This window comes from Orycteropus afer, unplaced genomic scaffold (genome assembly GCF_000298275.1).
Source record: "Orycteropus afer afer isolate SDZICR_OR568_19922 unplaced genomic scaffold, OryAfe1.0 scaffold00419, whole genome shotgun sequence".
Classification (NCBI taxonomy): domain Eukaryota; kingdom Metazoa; phylum Chordata; class Mammalia; order Tubulidentata; family Orycteropodidae; genus Orycteropus; species Orycteropus afer.
Genome location: NW_006922006.1, coordinates 521358 through 541634, shown reverse-complemented (window position 1 = coordinate 541634; position 20277 = coordinate 521358). Strand labels below are relative to the sequence as shown.

General features: G+C 39.4%; 1 protein-coding gene across 1 annotated transcript in view; it reads left to right on the top strand.

Annotated features, from left to right (window-relative positions):
• ZFP91 (ZFP91 zinc finger protein, atypical E3 ubiquitin ligase) overlaps positions 1 to 20277 on the top strand; it is a 55210-nt gene that overhangs the window by 14104 nt on the left and 20829 nt on the right. The window contains exons 3-9 of the mRNA XM_007953845.2: positions 12513 to 12725; positions 13002 to 13038; positions 14350 to 14448; positions 15003 to 15137; positions 16062 to 16112; positions 16814 to 16892; positions 17931 to 18045. Of these exons, the coding sequence (XP_007952036.1) occupies positions 12513 to 12725; positions 13002 to 13038; positions 14350 to 14448; positions 15003 to 15137; positions 16062 to 16112; positions 16814 to 16892; positions 17931 to 18045 (729 nt within the window). The remainder of the gene's footprint in view (positions 1 to 12512; positions 12726 to 13001; positions 13039 to 14349; positions 14449 to 15002; positions 15138 to 16061; positions 16113 to 16813; positions 16893 to 17930; positions 18046 to 20277) is intronic.

Sequence of the window (20277 nt, the reverse complement as noted above, 5' to 3'; positions counted from 1 at the left end):
CCACTCCATGGAAGGAAGACTGGGCTATCTACTTTGTAAAGATTTACCACCTTGGAAATCCTCGGGGTCGCTTTGAGTCAGAATTGATTTGATGGCAGTATTTTTTTTTTTTGCTTACCAGTGTCTTCCCATTCTTCTTTAAAATTGTTGAAAATAAAACTCGTTGCCAATGAGTCAATTCCAACTTACGGTGACTCCATGTATTACAAAGAAGAACTGCTCTGTTGGGTTTTATTGGGCATAGTCATTACACAAACAAGTGACAGGCCTTTCTTCTATGGTGTCCCTGAGTGGTTTTGAACCCCTAGCTTTTAGGTGTCAAGCACAAACCATTTGCACCACCCAGAGAGCCTTTTTTATATACTTAGATTTAGAATATTAGAAAGAAAGTAGACTTTGGACTTAGATATACCTGGATTCAAAACTCTACTCCATAACTTAATATATGAACCTAGGAACATCAGTTACTTGTTTCCCTCACCTATAAAGGTAAGAATAGTAATTACTACATAGGATTATGAAGACTAAGTTTAGAGAAATGAAGAAAACACATATTAACATACCCTGGTACTCATTAAGTATTTAACACTTGTTAGTTTCCCAGAAGAAAACTTAAATATCTAAAGAAACAGAGACAACAAGATCGTTTCTCTAGTTTCTTTCCTGTCTAGCAATCAGACACACCCTGTTTCACCCAATAATCAAATATTTGTAATCTTGAGCAAGTCATTTATCTTCTCTAAGCTTCATTTTTCATTTAGAAAATGGGGCAATATGAAGGTCAGAGGATTGGATCATATTGGGATGACCCTTTTAATTTTCAAGTACTTCATCATGACAAAATGATCATCTTTTGGAATTTGAAGAGGTAACTTGTTTTGCAAAATGAACTGTTGCTGTAGGGTTGATATGAATCACTCTTTTGTTTCATCCTTTGATATCTAGAAGAATTAGGGGAATGCTTTCCTCCACTCCTACCAATACCTTACTGTCTTATTTAATTAACAGTACCACCTACTCTTGTTCCTTCTCCTTTCAAGGATGTGGTTGTAGTCACTGTTTGCTGTGTGTTGCTCAAACAGGGGCTTATCTGATGTCTTCCTTCACCGAAACGGCTAGGGCTTTTTCTTTTCTGTTCTGCTATTTATATATTTAGGGATCTCTTCAAAATCATTTGCTGTTAAAAGAAGCAACTAGAAATTTTCTTTTAAGAAGCACACAGAAGAAACTTGGCTTTTTTCGTACCTGGTCATGATTGTTTATCCTGATATATGGGTTTTTCTTCTCTTGCCAATTTCTCCTCCTAAAACACGACAAGGCTTTTTTTTGATGTTGTTTTTTATTTTAAAATCTGTTTATTTTCTATTGTATACATTGAGCACTTCAAGAAGAAAATAATTACAGTGATTTAAAAATGCAATCCCTGGACTCAATAAATACACTTACAGCCAACCAATATGTAGAAATGTATATAGGTACTTAATCAACTAATGAATACGTAAAATAACTATGTAAACATTTTCTCAAGGATGGGTATCATGCATGATTAGTTAAGTCACCTTGCCAGTGCTTTCTTCAAAACATGATTCACATTTGTTTTAATGACATATGTGTCCATTAGAAGAGTTACACTGCTGATGCTAACAACTTAGAGCAATGATCTTTGTTAGCTTAAAAGAAAATTCAGCTTCATACAAAGAAACTCAAGACAGTTTCAGGACCTTGATCAGAGTCTTTAAACGTTTGTTGTACTACTCTGGTGTACGTAAAGTTTCAAGTAAGGCTAAGAAGGAAGTTGTTGTTGTTATTTGCTGTCGAGTCGGCCCCGACTCATAGCGACCCCTCCTTGGGTTTCCGAGGCAGTATCACTATGGAAGTAGGATTGCCCAACTTTCCTTCCGAGGAGTGGCTGGTGGGTGTGAACCGCCAGCCTTCTGGTTAGCAGTCAAGTGTCTTAGGCACTGAAGGAAGAGGGGGAAAAAAAAAAAACCAAACTCCCCGCTGCTGAGTTGGAGCCAACTCATAGCGACCCCTCCTTGGGTTTCCGTGAGGCAGTATCACTACAGAAGTAGATTGCCCAGCCTTCATCCAAGGAGTGGCTAGTGGGTTTGAACCATCACCCTTCTGGTCAGCAGTTAAATACCTTAGGCACTACGCCACCAGAGCTCTGTAGTAGTGTAGTACCTAAGGCATTTTTGACTGCTGACCAGAAGGCTGGTGGTTCAGACCCACCAGCCACTCCTCGGAAGGAAGGTTGGGCAGTCTCCTTCTGTAGTGATACTGCCTCAGAAACCCAAGAAGGGGTCACTATGAGTTGGATCCGACTTGACAGCAGTGAAGGAGGAGGAATGTTCCTTTTTTCTATTGAAGCCATGATCTAAGAAGGAGGTGAGACAGACATTCTAACTAGCAATCAGGATGTTAAAAGTAAAAGACTTCTTACAATTGCAGATTGCCAAGTTTAAAAAGCCTTAGTCAATGTTAGAAAAACAAAACTTGTACAGTAATAATTTAGGATTACAGTGTAATTTTCTTTTTCTGCCTTCTCTAAGCAGTCATTTTTGAAACATTCACAGTGGGCTCCAACATGTGGTTCTTCTCTGGTATAAGAAGCTGCAGGTGCACAGGGGCTGGCCTCCTGATTGAGTTTCTCAATATTTAGAAGCAGGCAGCCTTGGCTTGATATAGGACAATCAGGCGTCCAGTTTGTGGTCAGACTTCTCCATGGGCCTAAATAAGCTGGAATGGTTTCATCAAGTGGAGGGTCTCTTCCATGCTTTGGCCCTCTGGTAGGTTATTGACACTCAAAGTGTGATAATTCCATTGGGGTCAATGAGGAAGAGACCTCTTAGTATAAGACCAGGTTTTGTGACAGCACATTGTAGTCTGGAGAAGTTTTAGTTTAATCAGACAAGAGTGGGACGTTCATGTGACCCAGACCCCTGTTCACCCTTGGTATATTTACCCAGGCAAGATGGCTAACGTGGGAATCCACTGGAACAAAATCAACTTCCCAGTTATGGAATTTGTTGGCGTTGTCACTGAAAGCAGTAATTCCTGTAGGGCACAAAGGTGAAATCAGGGGCTAGAAGAAAAGCACCAGGTGCTTCCCCTCACAGTCATCAAGGTTCATTTCTTTGAACACTCCATTGACAGCGGCTGTGCCCTTACAATAGGGTACATATACTGGGTATGAGGTATGGGTATGCAAGGTATGAGGAACTGGCTAAAGTTACATTTTGCTTGAGGAGAACCAGATCATACCATGTTTGTTAAAGCACTTTTTTTCCAGAAGCAGGCGGCCTAAAGGCTGCAGAAGCAGAAATGCCTCAAGGAATGCCACTCACATGTTGGGCAGCCAAAACCCAGAGTGGCTGCTGTCTTCAGTGTGTGCTCTTTGGTTGCTTTTTGAGGTGAAATACATGCAGCAAAATATAAACCCTCTTAAAGCTCACAGTTCATTGGCATGTAGTAACATTCACAGTGTTGTACCACTGTCAGCTTTATCTAGTCTCGAAACAAATTATCATGGCCCCCCAGGAGACCCTGTACCCATTTATCAGGCACTCCCCATTTCCTCTTCCCCTAAGGCCTTGGAAACCTCTGATCTGCTTTCTGTCACTATGGATTTATCTAGTCTTGTTATTTCATATTAATGGACTCAATATGTGCTGTGAACATTCATGTACAAGTATGTTTGAATGTTGTTGAAAACCTGTTTCAGTTCTTCAGGCTGTGTACCTAGGAGTAGAATTACTGCATTGTATGGTAATTCTATATTTAACATTTTTGGGAACCACCAAACTATTCCACGTGAGTTGTACCATTTTACATTCACCAAAAATGTTACAGGGGTTCCAGTTTCTTGATATCCTTGCCAACACTTTATTTTCTGAGTTTGTTTTTTGTTTTTTTAATAGCCATCCATTGGTGTGAAGTGGTATCAGTGTAGTTTTGATTTGAATTTCCCTAATGATTAATGTAGGAGCTCTGATAGTGTAGTGCCTAAGGCACTTGACTGCTAACCAGAAGGCTGATGGTTCAAACCCACCAGCCACTCCTCGGAAGGAAGGTGGGGCAATCTACTTCTGTAGTGATAGTGCCTCGGAAACCCAAGGAGGGGTTGCTATGAATCGGGGCCGACTCAACAGCACATAACAACAACAACAACGATGACTAATGTTGTTAAGCATCTTTCTTTCTTTCTTTTTTTTTTTTTTTTGTCATTTGTATAGCTTTGGAGAAATGTCTGTTATCCTTTGCCTATTTTTAAAATTTGTTTGTCTTTTTGTAGTTGAATTGTGCTAAAAGGGCAGGGAGGCCGCATCTCCTGACCTCCTCTAACCGCACAAGAGGAAGACAGAGTCACTATCAGTAACCCAAGGCCTATTCCTGCAAGGCCAGACATGCTGCCTCCCTCCAGCCCTTTCACCAATCGTTCCTCCCAAAGCACCACTACCTCTCTCCTGGGTTCGATAATTTGCTGCAGTGGCCACATAGAACTCACAGATTGTGGGGTTTATTAAGGAAGCACCAGGCTACAATTCAAGTTCAGGAAAAACGCTTCTCTCTCCCAGCCCACCGTCTCTCAGCCAACAGTCTCTTACAGTCTCTCTCTCCCAGCAGTGCATGTCCCTCAGTGTCTCACTCAGCAGTGCGTGTCTCTTGCGTCTCTTTCTCAGGAGTGTGTGTCTTTAGCAGCACTTCTTCCTCAACCAGCAGTCAGACCTCTGCCTCTAGGAGGCCTCCTTTTGAGCCTGGCAGAGTGGCCAAACTAGCCAATCATATAGCCTCAGAATTCTAAGCACCTGAGAGAGTGAACTTCCCAGAATATTGCTTTTTGCCACTCCCAACAGAAATAGCCCAGGTGGATAACTCTTATAATCAGGAGCTCCTCAGTTGCTCACAGCAAATTCTACCACGGAGTTTACAAAGACTTACTGGCTAGAAAAGCCACATTAAGTAATTTACTGCACCGCAAATCGTAAGCATTCTTTCTGCATACTAGACACTTGTTAGATAAACAATTTGCATGCATTTTTTTCTAATTCTGTAGGTCATATTTCCACTTTCTTATAGTGTCCTGTGGCGCACAGAGGTTATTTATTTATTTTTTTATGAGCTTCAGTTTATATTTTTATTTGATACTTAAGTGCTTTTGGTATTATCTAAGAATTCATTGCCAAACTCAACACATAAAGATTTGACCCTAGGTTTTCTTCAGAGTTTCATAGTATTTGCTCTTACACTTCAGTCTTTGATCATTTAATGTTTTGTATATAGCTTGAAATAAAGGTGTAACTCCATTCTTTGGCATTTGGATATCCAGTTGTCCCAGCACCATTTGTTGAAGAGACTGTTGAATGGTCTTGGTACCCTTTTAGAAAATCAGTTGGCAGTAGATACATGGGCTTGATTTCTGAATGATTTTATTCCATTGGTGTATATGTCTATCCTTTTGGAAATGTATCACACTGTTTTGATTACTGTAGTTTTGTAGTAATTTATATTAGCAAGATTGTTTAAGCCTTTCTGGAGCCCTTGTATTTGTATATGATCAGCCTGTCAATTTGTACAAAAAAGGCTGTTGGAATTTTGGGTAGGGATTGTTTTGAAATTTTAGATCACTTTGAGGAGTGTTACTGCAAAAAGGACAAGGAGGCCACATGTTCTGACCTCCTCTAAACCCACAAGAGGAAGACAGAATCACCATCAATAGCCCAAGGCCTATTCCTGCCAGGCCAGACATGCTGCCTCCCTCCAGCCCTTTCTCCAACCGTTCCTTCCAGAGCACCCACCACCTCTCTCCTGGGTTCGATAATTCGCTGCAGTGGCCACACAGAACTCATAGACTATGGGGTTTATTAGGGAAGCACCAGGCTACAATTCAAGTTCAGGAAAAATACTCAGTCTCTCTCCCCAGCCCGCCGTCTCTCAGCCAATTCTCTCACAGTCAGTCCCCCAGCAGTGCATGTCCCTCGGTGTCTCACTCAGCAATGCATGTCTCTTGCATCTCTTTCCCAGCAGCACGTGTCTCTTTCAGCAGCACATCTTCCTCAACCAGCAGTCAGAGAGAGTTCTGCCTCTAGGAGGCCTCCTTTTGAGCTTGGCAGAGTGGCCCAACCAACCAATCATAACAACAGAATTCTAAGCACCTGAGAGTGAGCCGCCCATAACATTGCATTGTGCGACGCCCAACAGAAATAACCCAGGTGGATAACATTTACAATCAGAAGCTCCTCAGTTGTTCATTCCACCACTGAGTTTAAAATGACTTAGGAGTAGAAAAGCCGTACTAACTAATTTACTTCACTGCAGTTACTGTCTTAACAACATTAAGTCTTCCAATCCATGAATATAGGATGTTTTTCCATTTAACTAGATTTTTAATTTCTTTTAGCAATGTTTTATAGTTTTCAGTATACAACTCTTAACATTTCATTTCATTGGTCAAATTTTTTCCTGAGTATTTTATTCTTTATTGATAGTATTATAAATAGAATTGTTTTCCAAATAATTTGTTGCTGGTATAAAGCTAGGAGTCCTAGTGGCATGGTGGTTAATTGCTGGGCTGCTAAATGAAAGGCCAGCAGTTTGAACCCACCAGCTGCCCTGCAGGAAAAAGATGTGGCACTCTGCTCCCCTAAAGATTTCAGCCTAGGAAACCCTGTGGGGCACTTCTACTTCTACCTATAGCATTCTTGTAAGTTGTAATAGACTTGACTGCAGGGGGTCAGTGTATAGATATAAAACTAATTTTTGTGTATTGATCTCGTGTCCTGAAACTTTGTTTATCATCTCTATAATTGTGTGAGTGTGTTTAGCGTTTTGTCTATGTAAGATCACATTCATCTGCGAAGAGAGTTTTGTTTTCAATTTGAATGCCTTTTATTTCTTTTTCTAGTCTTGTCAAAATTCGTAACAAGAAACAAAAAAGGATATTGTATGTTGATAAAAGTATCATCCATCAAGAAGATACAGTCGTAAACATGTATACAAACAACAGGGTTCCAAAAGATAAGAAGCAAAAATTTGAAGGGAGAAATAGGCGTTTAATCCGATTACATTTAAATTACTTACTGATAAAGAAGGTCTTTGTCTTTTTTTTTTTGTTTTCTATATGCCTTTTATCTTGTTTTTCATTTACTTCATTATTGCCTTCTTTTGTGCTTACTAGATCCTCCTCCCCATTATTAAATGTTGTAATACTTTTTGGAGGGTGTTTGTTGGATTGCTCCTTTTGAAGAAATTCTCTTAAATGTAGCTGTGACCTAGATATGAAAGTCCCTGATGACTAGTTGTAAGGCATGATTTCGAGATCCAGGACTGCTCATCCAGCTTGTGATTTCAACAAGTTGTCTTCTTTCGCCTTCCTCTTACTTTATTGGGTATAAATCATGAGATCGTATTTAGACTAGATGGTCTTAAGGGTTTTTCAGCTTTAATCCACTGCCAATACTTAAAATAACTCAGGAAAAGAGTGAAAAGGAAAGATAGTAAGAGGTAAAAGGGTAATTGAAAAGAAATGCACAACTGATTTAAAATTTAAGTGTTCCTACTGCTATTCATGTCTACTTTCAAACTACTTTAATTTTGTTACATCAATATATTCTCATAAAATTTTTAAACAGTACAGTTAACCACTAAAGTAGCCCCACTCACCAACTTGTTCCACACTATAGAAAACTGTGTTTAGTAGCACTGATCAATTTTTTGTTAGCTCTCCACAGTATTGTTATCGTAGTTGTTAGCTGCCATCTGGTCGGTCCCTGACTCTTGGTAACCTCACGCACAGAGGATTGGAATGCTGCCTGGTCCTGCACCATCCTTGTGATGGGTTGCAGATTGTACTGCTGTGATGCATAGGGTCTGAAAAGACAAGAGTCCTTGGGCACAGTGGTTAGGTGCTTGGCTGCTATCCAAAGGTTGGTGTTTGAACCCACCAGCTGCTGTGCAGGAGAAGAGACCTGGTGGTCTGCTTTTGTAAAGGTTTCAGCCTGGGAAACACTGTGGGGCAGTTCTGCTTTGCCATATAGGGTCACTGTGAAAAAAAAAAAAATATATATATATATATATATATATATATATATATATATATATATATATATATATATATATATATATATATATATATATATGTATGTACACATATGGTGGTTCAAACCTACCAGCTGCTCCATGGCAGAATGATGGGCATTCTGTTTCTGTAAAGATGTACAGCCTTGGAAACCCTATGAGACACTTTTGTGGAATTGACTAGATGACAGTGGTGTTTTTTTTTTTTTTGGCTTACCATAGTTTATATAACCAGTGTTCTCCTGATAGTTGAGTTTCTAATCTCTCCCTCTTTTTTTTTTTTTTAAATTGTGATTTGGGTGAAAGTTTACTGAGCAAATTGGTTTTCCATTCAACAATCCATACACATTCTGTTTTGTGACATTTATTGTAATCCCCACACTGTAACAGCATTCTTCTTATTTCCTCTCTACTCTCATCCCTTCTCTTCATCCTTTCTTCTCATCCCCTCCTGCCTTCCTAGCTCTATCCCTGGGCGCAAATGCTGTCCTCTTGATCTCATATGCTTGATTGTTCTAATGAGTGTTTACCCTCCTGATACTGCTATTCACCTTATTGGCCTGCCTTTTGTTTGGCTGACAGATCACAGAGGTTAAGTTCAGCGACTGGGTTGAAGGGTGTTAAAGCACCATAGTTTCAGGGGTTCCACCAGTCTTCATCAGACTAGTAAGCCTGGTCTTTTTTATGATTTTGTATTTTGTTCTCCATTTCTCCCCATTCTGTCTAGAACCTCGTATTGTGAGGCCCCAGAGCGGGCGGCATTGGTAGCCAGCCACCATGTAGTTCTTCCAGTCTCAGGGTCATGGAGGCTGAGGTTTGCGTGCTCCATCACTTCTTTGCACTAATTGTTTTCCTGCACCTTTGATTTTCTCCACCCTTCTGCTCTTAAGCTTTCAAGGCCCCAGTTGCTCCTCACCAAAGTAGGATGTGAAAATTGTCTTTGTGGACTATGTTGTGGCTATTGCCATTGCTGTTCCCCTAAGACTATGGTCCTGAGCCTCCATACCTAGCGACTCATTCCCTAGGTAATTGGTTATGACTCATTTTCATAACTTTGTCCTGTGTGTGCTCTACTACATTCATGGATATATATTCATAACACAAATAAATACATAGGTAAAATAGCCTCTGCCAAACCTGTATACGTGGGTGAAGTCCCATTATGTTCTAATCTTTTAATAAAAACCGTTCTGTACTAATTCTGCACTTAAGTCATGTAATAAATGTGCAGTAGTTTATAGGATCAATTTCTAGTAGCTACACTTAAGGAGAAATGGTGTGTGCATTTGTAACTTTGATAGATATTGCCAAGTTGTCCCCCGTAGAGGTTGTACTGATGCACACACTGAGAGCAGTGTGTTAGAGTACCTGTTTGCCTGCACCCTTGCCAGTACAGTTGTCAGTGTTTGGATCATTGCTAGTATGGTAGGTGGAAAATAATAGCACACTGTAGTTTTCATTTGAATTTCTCTTTTTCTTGGGGTTCAACTCTCCATTTGGTTTTGTTTTGTATTCATGTGTTTGAAAACCATATGTTTTTCCTTTTACTGAGCTGCCATTTTTCTATTGGCTTATGATAGTTTTGGCCATATGGAAATTATTTTTATGTTTAAGTAGTCATATGTGTTTGTTTATGATCTCTTAAGTTTTGTGCTCTTCCTAGAAAAGCCTTTCCCATTCTGAGATGATTATTACAAAAATCTTCCATTGTCAAATGAGCTTGTTTCTAATATACTAACTGTATAGGTCTAAGCAATGGAAGTCAATATCTAATACTAAAATTTTTATTAATGATTGCTCAGGAGTGGATGGCTTACTGTCTCACTCACCCACCCATAAAGCATGAGGAAATATGGAATAACAACACATTGTATGTATGCATGCCCAGAGTTTCATAGGACAACTGAAATATGGAATACTTTGCCGTGGGATGCCTTGTAGGTGAATTCAAATTAATGGTGTGTGCCCTCAGTAAAAAACTTTTGAGTATAGTTAAAGCATTTCTAATATGGAATTCCTCTGTATGGTACCTTGCAGCATTTTTTGGTTGTTAATACATGTAGACTGTGACTCTTGTTTTTTCATGCCTCTGTAACTCTGGTCAGCTATCTTTATACTTGACTAAAGGGGTTTTTTTTGTTGTTGTTGGTGGTGGTGTTTTTAATATTAGAACTAAAGGTAAAAATCCCTGAATTGAATTTTTGTTGTCAAGTGCTGTTGAGTCAACTCAGACTTACATTGTGACCCTAGCAAAACAGCCCACTTCTGCGCTGTCCCCGTGATCTTTGCTATGCTCGAGCCCGTCGCTGAAGCCACTGTGTCAGTTCATCTCGTTGAGGGCCTTCCCCTTTTCCGCTGACCCTATGCTCTACCAAGCATTATATCCTTCTCCAGGGACCAGTCCCTTCTGACAACACGACCAAAGTATGTGGGATGAAGTCTGGCCATTCTTGCTTCTAAGGAGCGTTCCAACTGTATTTGTTCTGAGACAGATTGGTTTGTTCTTCTGTCATTCTGGGGTATTTTCAGTATTCTTTGCCAACACCACAGTACAAATGCATCAATTCTTCTGCAGTCTTCTTATTCATTGTTCGGCTTTCACATGTGTATGAGGCTATTGGAAATACTGTGACTTGGGTCAGGTGCATCTTAGTCTTCAAAGTGACATCTTTGCTCTGTAACAATTAAAAGAGATCTTTTGCAACAGATTTGTCCAGTGCAGTACATCATCTTATTTTTTTTGATTGCTGCTTCCATAAGTGTTGATTGTGGATCCAAATAAAACGAAATTCCTGACAACTTAAATCTTTTCTCCGTTTGTTATGATGTTGCTTATTGGTCCAGTTGTGAGGATTTTTGTTTTCCTTATGTTGAGGTGTAATCCATACTGAAGACTATAGTCTTAGATCTTCATCAGTAAGTGCTTCAAGTCCTCTTGACTTTCAGCAAGCAAAGTTGTGTTATCTGCATGTTGCAGGTTGTTAATGAGTCTTCTTCCAATGTTGATGCTGTGTTCTTCTTATAGTTTAGTTTCTCAGATTATTTGCTCAGCATACAGATTGAATATGGTAAAAGGATACAACTCTGACACACATGTTTCCTGATTTTACCATGCAGTATTTGACTGCTATCCAGGAGGCTGGCACTTCAAACCCACCAGCCACTCCTCAGAAGGAAGATTTGGCAATCTACTTCTGTAGTGATACTGCCTTGGAAACCCAAGGTGGTGTGTGGGGGGGGTGGTCGCTATGAGTTGGATCCGACTCTACGGCAGTGAGTTTTGTTTGGTTTTTATTCTCCATTCAGCAGCAATCTTCAGAGTCTCTTCTGACATGTTTTGGTCTTTTCTTCCTGTCTTATCTTTTTAATGACCTTTTGGCTTTCTTCATGGGTGCACATCCCACAGCTCACCTGGTCTTCGGTCAGTGGTGTTTAGTGCATCACATCTGTTCTTCAGATGATCTTGTAAGTTCAGGGAAGATGTAATTAAGGTCGTATTTTACCTCTCATGGACTTGTTTTAATTTTCTTCAGCTTCAACTTGAACTTGTATATGAGCATTTGATGATCTGTTCCACAGTCAGCTCCTGGCCTTGTTTTGACTGACATTGAGCTTCTCCATGCACCTCTTTGCACAGACGTAGTTGATTTGAGTCATGTATGTTCCATGTGGTGAGGTCTACATGTATAGTCACTGTTTATGTTGTTGAAGAAAAGATATTTACAATGAATAAGTCATTGGTCCTGCAGAATTCTGTCGCACAGTCTCCAGAGTTGTTTCTTTCACCAAGGCCATATTTTCCGAATATTGATGCTGCTTCTTTGTTTCCAACTTTAGTATTCCAATTACCAATAATTATCAATACATCTTGATTGCATGTTTGGTCATTTCAGACTCCAGAAGTTGGTAAATGTCTTCAATTTCTTTATGTTTGGTTTTAGTAGTTGGTGTGTAAACTTGCATAATAGCCATCTTAACTGGGCTTCCTTTTAATCATATGGATGTTATCCTATCACTGACAGCATTATACTTCAGGATAGATCTTGAAATATTCTTTTGATAATGAATGTGACACCTTTCCTCTTCAGTTTGTCATTCCTTGCATAGTAGACCATATAATTGATTCAAAATGGTCAATACCATTTCATTTACTTTTCATAGGGTTGCATTTTGAGTAGATTGAGCCATATAAAATTAATTTGTAACATCAAGTATTTTCTTTAGAGTGATGGTGTTTAAGGATAAGCTTTATGTAATCTTCCTTTCATCTTGTTTTTTTCTGTCATTCTGGTAAAAATTTGCTTTTGTTTTTCTCCTAAATATTAAGGAGATTTCATTCATTATATTTTCATCAACTGTATTTACAATAGTGGGTATATAGGTTGGTTATTGGTTAAATATGAACTCAAAATGAATGCTGTGCGTTTTTAATCTAGATCCCAAGGAAGAGAAAGAGGACGAAGACGACTCTGCGCTCCCTCAGGAAGTTTCCATTGCTGCAGCAAGGCCTAGCCGGGGCTGGCGCAGTAGTAGCAGGACATCTGTCTCTCGCCACCGTGACACAGAGAACACCCGAAGCTCTAGGTCCAAGACTGGTTCATTGCAGCTCATCTGCAAGTCGGAACCAAACACAGATCAGCTTGATTACGGTACAGTGCAAGTAGAGTCTGGATACTTAACTAACCTGTTGATTTTAAATGTAATATTGAACCTTTACCAAAACAGCTGACCTTTCTGGTACTGGGTGGAGTGGTATAAGGATAGGTTTTTTTTGTTTGTTTGTTTGGACATTTTGCAAATAGTCTCATTTCTAGAATTATCCCAGACAGTAACTTGATTTTATTCTCTTGGGTGCAAAGAGAAAATGTTTATCTCTATGTGGATGGAGACTTTTTAAATTTTTGTTTTGCTTTATTTTTTACTAGATGTTACAGAAGAGCATCAATCTCCAGGTGGCATTAGGTAAGGGACCTTTCACTTCATGTTTAAATCTTGGGAAAACATAGAGCACAATCATGTGAACTGAATAAGAAGTTTGTTTTCTAAGTGAAAGAAATCTTGAGCTGTGACAGAAATTAATTTGCTCTTACATAATTCAGTTTTAGTTTCCAAAATCAGTTTAACCTTGTCTTTGATTAGCGTTTTCATCATGTAATCTTTTAATTACTTAGTTCAGAAACATGTCTTACGTACCTCTTATGTTTTGGCTTTTTCCTTGCTAGGCACTGATGTGAAATGTGGGTATTTTGGCCATTGTTAAGCTGTTTTATCAGTATCTTCCATAATCATGTGCTTTTTGTCTATTAATAGGTCTTTTTTGATAGAGCAGAACAGTAGGTATAGTATTACAAAGTCAGTCGTTTTAACTCTTAGTGCTGTTAAGCAATCCTCATACTACCTTTAATGAAGTAATAGCACATCTAGGATCTGTATATTGTTGTTGTTAAGTGCCGTCGAGTCGTTTCCGACTCATAGCGACCCCATGCACAGCAGAACGAAACACTGCCCGATCCTGCGCCAGCCCCACAATCCCTGCTATACTTGAGCCCATCATCGCAGCCACCGTGTCAATCCATCTCGTTGAAGGCCTCCCTCTCTTTCGTCGACCCTCCACCCCACCAAGCGTGACATCCTTCTCCAGGGAATGGTCCCCTCAGACAACATGACCAAAATAGGTGAGACGAAGTCTAGCCATTCTTGCTTCCAAGGAGCATTCTGGCTGCACTTCCTCCAGGACAGATCTGTTAGTTCTTTTAGCAGTCCATGGTACTTTCAGCATTCTTCGCCAGCACCACAACTCAAAAGCATCAACTCTTCTTCGGTCTTCCTTATTCATTGTCCAGCTCTCACATGCATATGAGGCGATTGGAAATATCATTGTGTCAGGCTCGCCTTAGTCCTCAATGAGATATCCTTGCTCCTCAGCACTTAATACAGTTCCTTCGCAGTTGACTTTCCCAATGCTACACGTCGTCTAATGTCCTGACTGCTGCTCCCGTTGGCATCGATTGTAGAACCAAGCAACGTGAATTCTTTGACAACCTCAATCTTCTATTTATTGTGATGCTGCTCATTGGTCCAGTATATTGTTAGTTCCAGTTAAAATTCTTTAGACTAAAGCAGCTAGATTGTAGTTCAACTAGATCAGAGTAAAAATTCTAAATAACTTACTGTGAATCTTTGGCTACCACTTTACAAGTAAGTTACCAAATAAAATCCTGTCAGACATGATCATTGAAACTGGAATTTCTCATCTCTGTTTGCTTCTTTTAGTAGTGAGGAGGAAGAGGAAGAGGAGATGCTGATCAGTGAAGAGGAAATACCCTTCAAAGATGACCCAAGAGATGAAACCTACAAACCCCACTTAGAAAGGCACGTCTCAGCTTTGTTATTTCTCAAAATGTGTCAGTGAAAAATATGTAGAAAAACTGTGTTGTATGCTTTTATTCATCTTTTTAGCTAACTGATGGGTATAGACTTAGTTTTAAATGAGTAATTATGTTTTACAAGTCTAATGGTATCTGAGTCATTATTACCTACTCATTAACAGTCCTCTCTTCTATTAACAGAACATTTTGTTCATATCCAAATTATTATGATGTTTGGATGTTTTATCTTAACAAAGCGTCATGATTTGCCTGAATATGTAGATTTTTTTTTTTTTTTTTAACTTATTATCTCTCTTCTCTTTACAGCCATGGTTAGATTTGATTCTGGGGCATGTATAGCTGGGGGTCTTTCTGTAGGTGTTGTTTTATGTCATTACTATGTATATGAGAAATAATTGCTAGGAGACCACATTTCATGAGCCTGAGGATAATTTATAAGTCAGAGATATCCCTGAGCTTCACCTTGTTAACCATAGTTTTCCTTGAGAACATCTTTTGCTTTCTGCTACAGTCAAAGAAATGTGTTTGTGTTTTCAGGGAAACCCCAAAGCCCCGGAGAAGATCAGGAAAGGTGAAAGAAGAGAAAGAGAAGAAGGAGATTAAAGTGGAAGTAGAAGTAGAGGTGAAAGAAGAAGAGTGTGAAATTCGGGAGGATGAGGAGCCTCCTAGGAAGTGAGTAGGCAGTCCCTGAAAATCTAACAGATGAAACCATTCTGGGGATGGATGGTGACATATGGATACATGAAAATATTTTTTGTACTTAAAAATTTGACCTCAAGCAGCTGAGACTTTTAAGAGCTTGAAAAGTGTAATTTTAATTCAAAGCAATACTTAACTGTTGTTGTGTGCCATTAAGTTGATTCCAGCCATGGTGACCCTGTAGGACAGAGTGGAGTTTACCCCACAGGGTCTTCAAGGCTGTAAGCTTTAAGGAAACAGACTGTCTCATCTTTCTTCCACAGAGTGGCTGGTAGGTTTGAACCGCCAACCTTTTCATTTGGTAGCTGAGTGCTTTGACCATTGTATCGCCAAATGAGCAGTGAAGACAGTGGCTATAGGGATACAGGTTAAAGGCAAGAAAAAATATGCAAATGTAGACCCACAAAGGAATGGGAAAAAAAGACAATGATAGGGAAATCTCAGTCATGTGAAAACTCTGCTTAGCCTTTTACTATTGCAGAAATAAAATTTACTTAAGTGTTCAGACATTTTTGGTTCTATGGCAAGGAGAGTATATAGTTCTTGGGGTTTTTAGATGATAGATTCTTTTATTCTTGAGGTTTTTATTCTGATAGACTAAATGTAGGCGGTAGACCTTCCGGTTAACAATTTTGAAGTGATAACCTTGAGGTTTATGCAAATCTCCGTGGTATTGCCTAGTTTATAAGACGTACATATTTAACTTGTGATGCAGGCTGATTTGGAAGAGTGAAGCACATACAGCTTTGCCAGGTGTCTCATGGGTTCAGGTGTTCTGCGTTATCCTTTGTATATGCCACCTGCTCTTTAATCTTGACTGTATTGTCTTCAGCCAGCCTTCACTCTCTAAGCTGCAGTCTGGAATATGTGGACAGTTACTTTGTTCTTTAATTATAGGAGAGGAAGAAGGCGAAAAGATGACAAAAGTCCCCGGTTACCCAAAAGGAGGTGAGTAACTCACACTGTTTTGTACCTTACTTGTGATGCTAGGTGTTTTACCCATCTATTAGCCCTCATGATAATCCTGCAAGAGATGGCTGTTTGAAAGTTTCACAAAGGCAACTTCATTAATGTCCCTGATGCAGGGTCACTATGTTTTATATCTGATGCAGGATCATGAGGTTTCCAGAAACCTTAATACTTCTCTTTACCTTTCTAGGGGTTGCTAGTAGAAGCCCTGGTGGCACATTGGTTAAGCTCTTGACTGCTAGTCAGTAGGTTGGCAGTTTGAACCTTCCAACCACTTCATGAGAGAAGGATGTGACAGTCTGCTTTTGTAAAGATTGCCTTGGAAAACCTATGGGGCACTACTGCTCTGTCCTATAGGGTTATTATGGGTCAAAATCGACTTAATGGTAGTGGGTTTAGTGTTTTGGTTTTTAGTTAATTTGTGCTGTTATTTATTTATTTATGTATGTATGTATTCATTCATTCATTCATTCATGCATACATTCATACATACATTCATACATACATACATACAAACATACATACAAACATACAAACAAACAAACAAACTCCATAAGACATTTGGTAATTTTCAGTTAATTCTAACAAGTTCTCTCCAGGCTATATACTAGTAAAGAGTTTTTTAATTCAGTTAGAGGCCACTTTTCCGTTGGTGAGTTTTCTCCTGCATTTTGTTATAGAAAAAAGCCTCCGATCCAGTATGTCCGATGTGAGATGGAGGGGTGTGGAACTGTCCTTGCTCACCCTCGCTATCTGCAGGTCAGTGACATCACCGTATAAGGTAGCCTTTTAGGTGTGTTTCGTTCTTAGTTTTTATCCTTCATTATGGTTTACATTTATAGGCTAGACCATAGGCCTTGTTGTTTTTTATAAGAACATATGCAAAGGATACATATAATATAAAGAAAAATCTTTCATGAAAGACAAAATTATTGCAGTCAGGTTAGAAAAGTCACTAGGAAACTATGGGCCAAATAGATAGCTTTCCTTGGAATCTTGAGATAACTCTAGTGTTTTCCCAATAAGGCCTACATTCTTCAAGTAGGAGAGATGACTCTAGTAAGAGAGTTCACCAAGGCTCAGATGAACATATTTTATTGATGTGTTTTAGGGGAAAAAAAAAAAATTAGCAACTCACACCATTGATTTTTTTTGGAGGTTGTTGCTAGGTACTGCCGAGTCAGTTCTGCCTCCCAGCAGCCTCATGTACAGTGGAACAAAATGCTGCCCATTTAGGATGAATAAAAGATGTTTTTTGTTTTAAGTGAATGGATTTAAAGAAAAAAGTGAGTAAAGGTACAGTTTATTTTTGGGTCTGACAAAAACCATGAAAATGAAATAACTGAAGCTTAGGACATGCTTGTCTGATTTTTAGCTCAGCTGAAAATACAACATGAGACTTAGTCTTACTTTTAGATTGTGATTCTGTTACAATCATGATAGCTACTATTCTTTTACTTTGTGCCAGCTAAGTACAGTACATGTGGTCTCTGTATCCCCGGAACAACATTATGAGACAGTTACCATTATCTCCATTTTACAAGTGAGAACTAAAGCTTAGAAATAAATATTTAAGTAGATCCCCTATGAGATTGTACTGCTAGTGAATGACAGACCCAGGTGGGAGCCTCGGTCCATGTGTTTCACCAGAGCCTGTGTTCTTCATCAGAATGTACACCTTCCTAACCATATGTGAAATCCTTGGTTTTCCTTTGGCATTTTTCACTTAGCAAAGGAAAGAGCTTTCTGGAAGCCTTAATTTTTTTTAACTCTTTTCGCTTTCTTTTACTGTCATAGCACCACATTAAATATCAGCACTTACTTAAGAAGAAGTATGTATGTCCCCATCCCTCCTGTGGGCGACTCTTCAGGCTCCAGAAGCAACTTCTACGACACGCTAAACATCATACAGGTACTTTAAAAAAAAAAAAAAAAAAAAAAAAAAATTACTGTGATTTGGGGGAAGTTTACAGAGCAAATTCATTTTCTGTACAGCAGTTCACATATACATTGTCTCATGACATTGACTGTAATTTCCCACAGTGCAACAGCTCTCTTCCCACTCCCTCTCCATAGTTACCTCTTCCCTATGTCCTTCTGTCCTATTCACTCCTGCCCCCCAAGTTGCATACACAGCCCTTCTATTCGCCCATGATTGATTTCTCCAAGGAATGTATCTATTCAATGTAAATGTTCATCTCATAGGCCTGTCTTTTGTTTGGCTGGAAGCCACAGGAGTGGGTTCAGTTTCAGACATGAAAGGCAGCTAGCAGCCATAGTCTTCTGTGGTTCCACCAGGCTCTCAGAGCAGCAAACCTGGTATTTTTTTTTTTAATGATAATCAGTTTCGTTCCACATGGTTCTCCCACTCTATCCAGAATCTCCCACATAGATCCCCCTCGGAGTGATTGACAGGGGTACTGGGCACCATGGTTCTCCCACTCTATCCAGGATCTCCCCACATAGATCCCCCTCAGAGTGATTGACAGGGGTAGCTGGGCACCATCTAGTTCTTCTGATCTCATAGTCATATAAGCTGATGATCACATGATATACCAGTCCCTTTGATTCATTGTTTCCAGGCATCTTTGGTTTTCTTCATTCTTCTTTGCTCTAGACGAGGAAAGACCCATTATTGCATCTAGATGGCTGCTTGCAAGCTTTTAAGATCCCAGTTGCTACTTGCCAAAGTAGGATGTGGAACAATGTTTTGTGTAGTATGTTATGCCAATTGAGCCTGATGTCCCCTGCAGTCGTGGTCCTGAGCCCATAGGTCCAACTGCTTGCACCCTCTGGGTAACTAGCTGTGACCAAGAAGTGACTATAACCTTGTCCCTTGTCAGATGTATTATATACTTGGACATTCTTACTGAAAATACAGATATACTTGTAGAAACATTATCTGCCAACCCTATACCTGGTCATGGGCACACTCCTACCTGCATAGACATAATCTGATCATTCAGCCTATCTACCCATCTATCCACCTGTAGATCAATGTTTGCCATTACTGACAACGCAGTACTGTATGTGAAAAAGGGTTCATCTTTGTTGTCTGTACCTCCCATGCATCTCTCTATGAATTCCTCTTCCTCAATGCCACCGTGTTGATCACTCCCACTTGGTATATCGCCCTTCCCTTCACCCAAATCAATACTTGTCCCTTCCTATCTAGCAATGTTCCCTCCCCTCCCCTCTCATCTCTGTAACCAACAAAGAAAGTTTCACTATACAAATCTTTCCTTGACTTTTCACAATACCAGAGTAGTACAGTATTTGTCCTTCTGTGATTGACTTACTTCACTTAGCATAACGTCCTCCAAGTTTATCCACATTAGGTGGTGTTTTGTGCATCCTGTGTTATTCTTTAGGGTTGCATGTGTTCTGTTATTTGTATGTACCATATTTTGGTTATCCATTCTTCTGTTGATGGGCGGGCACCTAGGATGTTTCCAGGTTTTTGCTGTTGTAAATAGTGCTCTGTTGAACACAGTTATGCATATATCTGTTCTTGTCCTGGCTTTCACTTCTTTAGGATATATACCTAGTAATGGAATGGCTAGGTCAAATGCTATTTCTAATTTCAACTTTTGAAGGAATCGCCATACTGCTTTCCACAATGGTTGTATCATTTTACAGTCCCATCAGCAGTGTATGAGAGTCCCAATCTCTCCACATCCTCACCAGCATTTGTTATTTTCTGTCTTGTTGAACTTTGCTACTAGTGCTGGGGCAAGAGGGTATCTCATTCTTGTTTTGATTTGCATCTCTCTAATGACTAATAATTGTGAACATTTCTTCATGTGTTCATTGGCCACCAGCATATCCTCTTTGGTGAAGTGTCTATTCATGTCGTCTGCCCATTTTTAATCAGATTGCTTGTTTTTTTGTTGTTAAGGTGTTAGAGATTTCTGTAAATTTTAGAGAAAACTTTATGCCATAAATTAGGGCCCTTAAATTTGCCTCTCATTTTTCCTTGAGGAACACTATAGTTTTGGGTTTCACATTTAAGTCTTTGATCCATGTCGAGTTCATTTTTGTGAATGGTGTGAGGTACAAATCTTGTTTCATTTTTCTGCAAATGGATCTCCAGTTTTGCCAGCACCATTTATTAAACAAACATTGTCTTCCCCATTTAATGGAT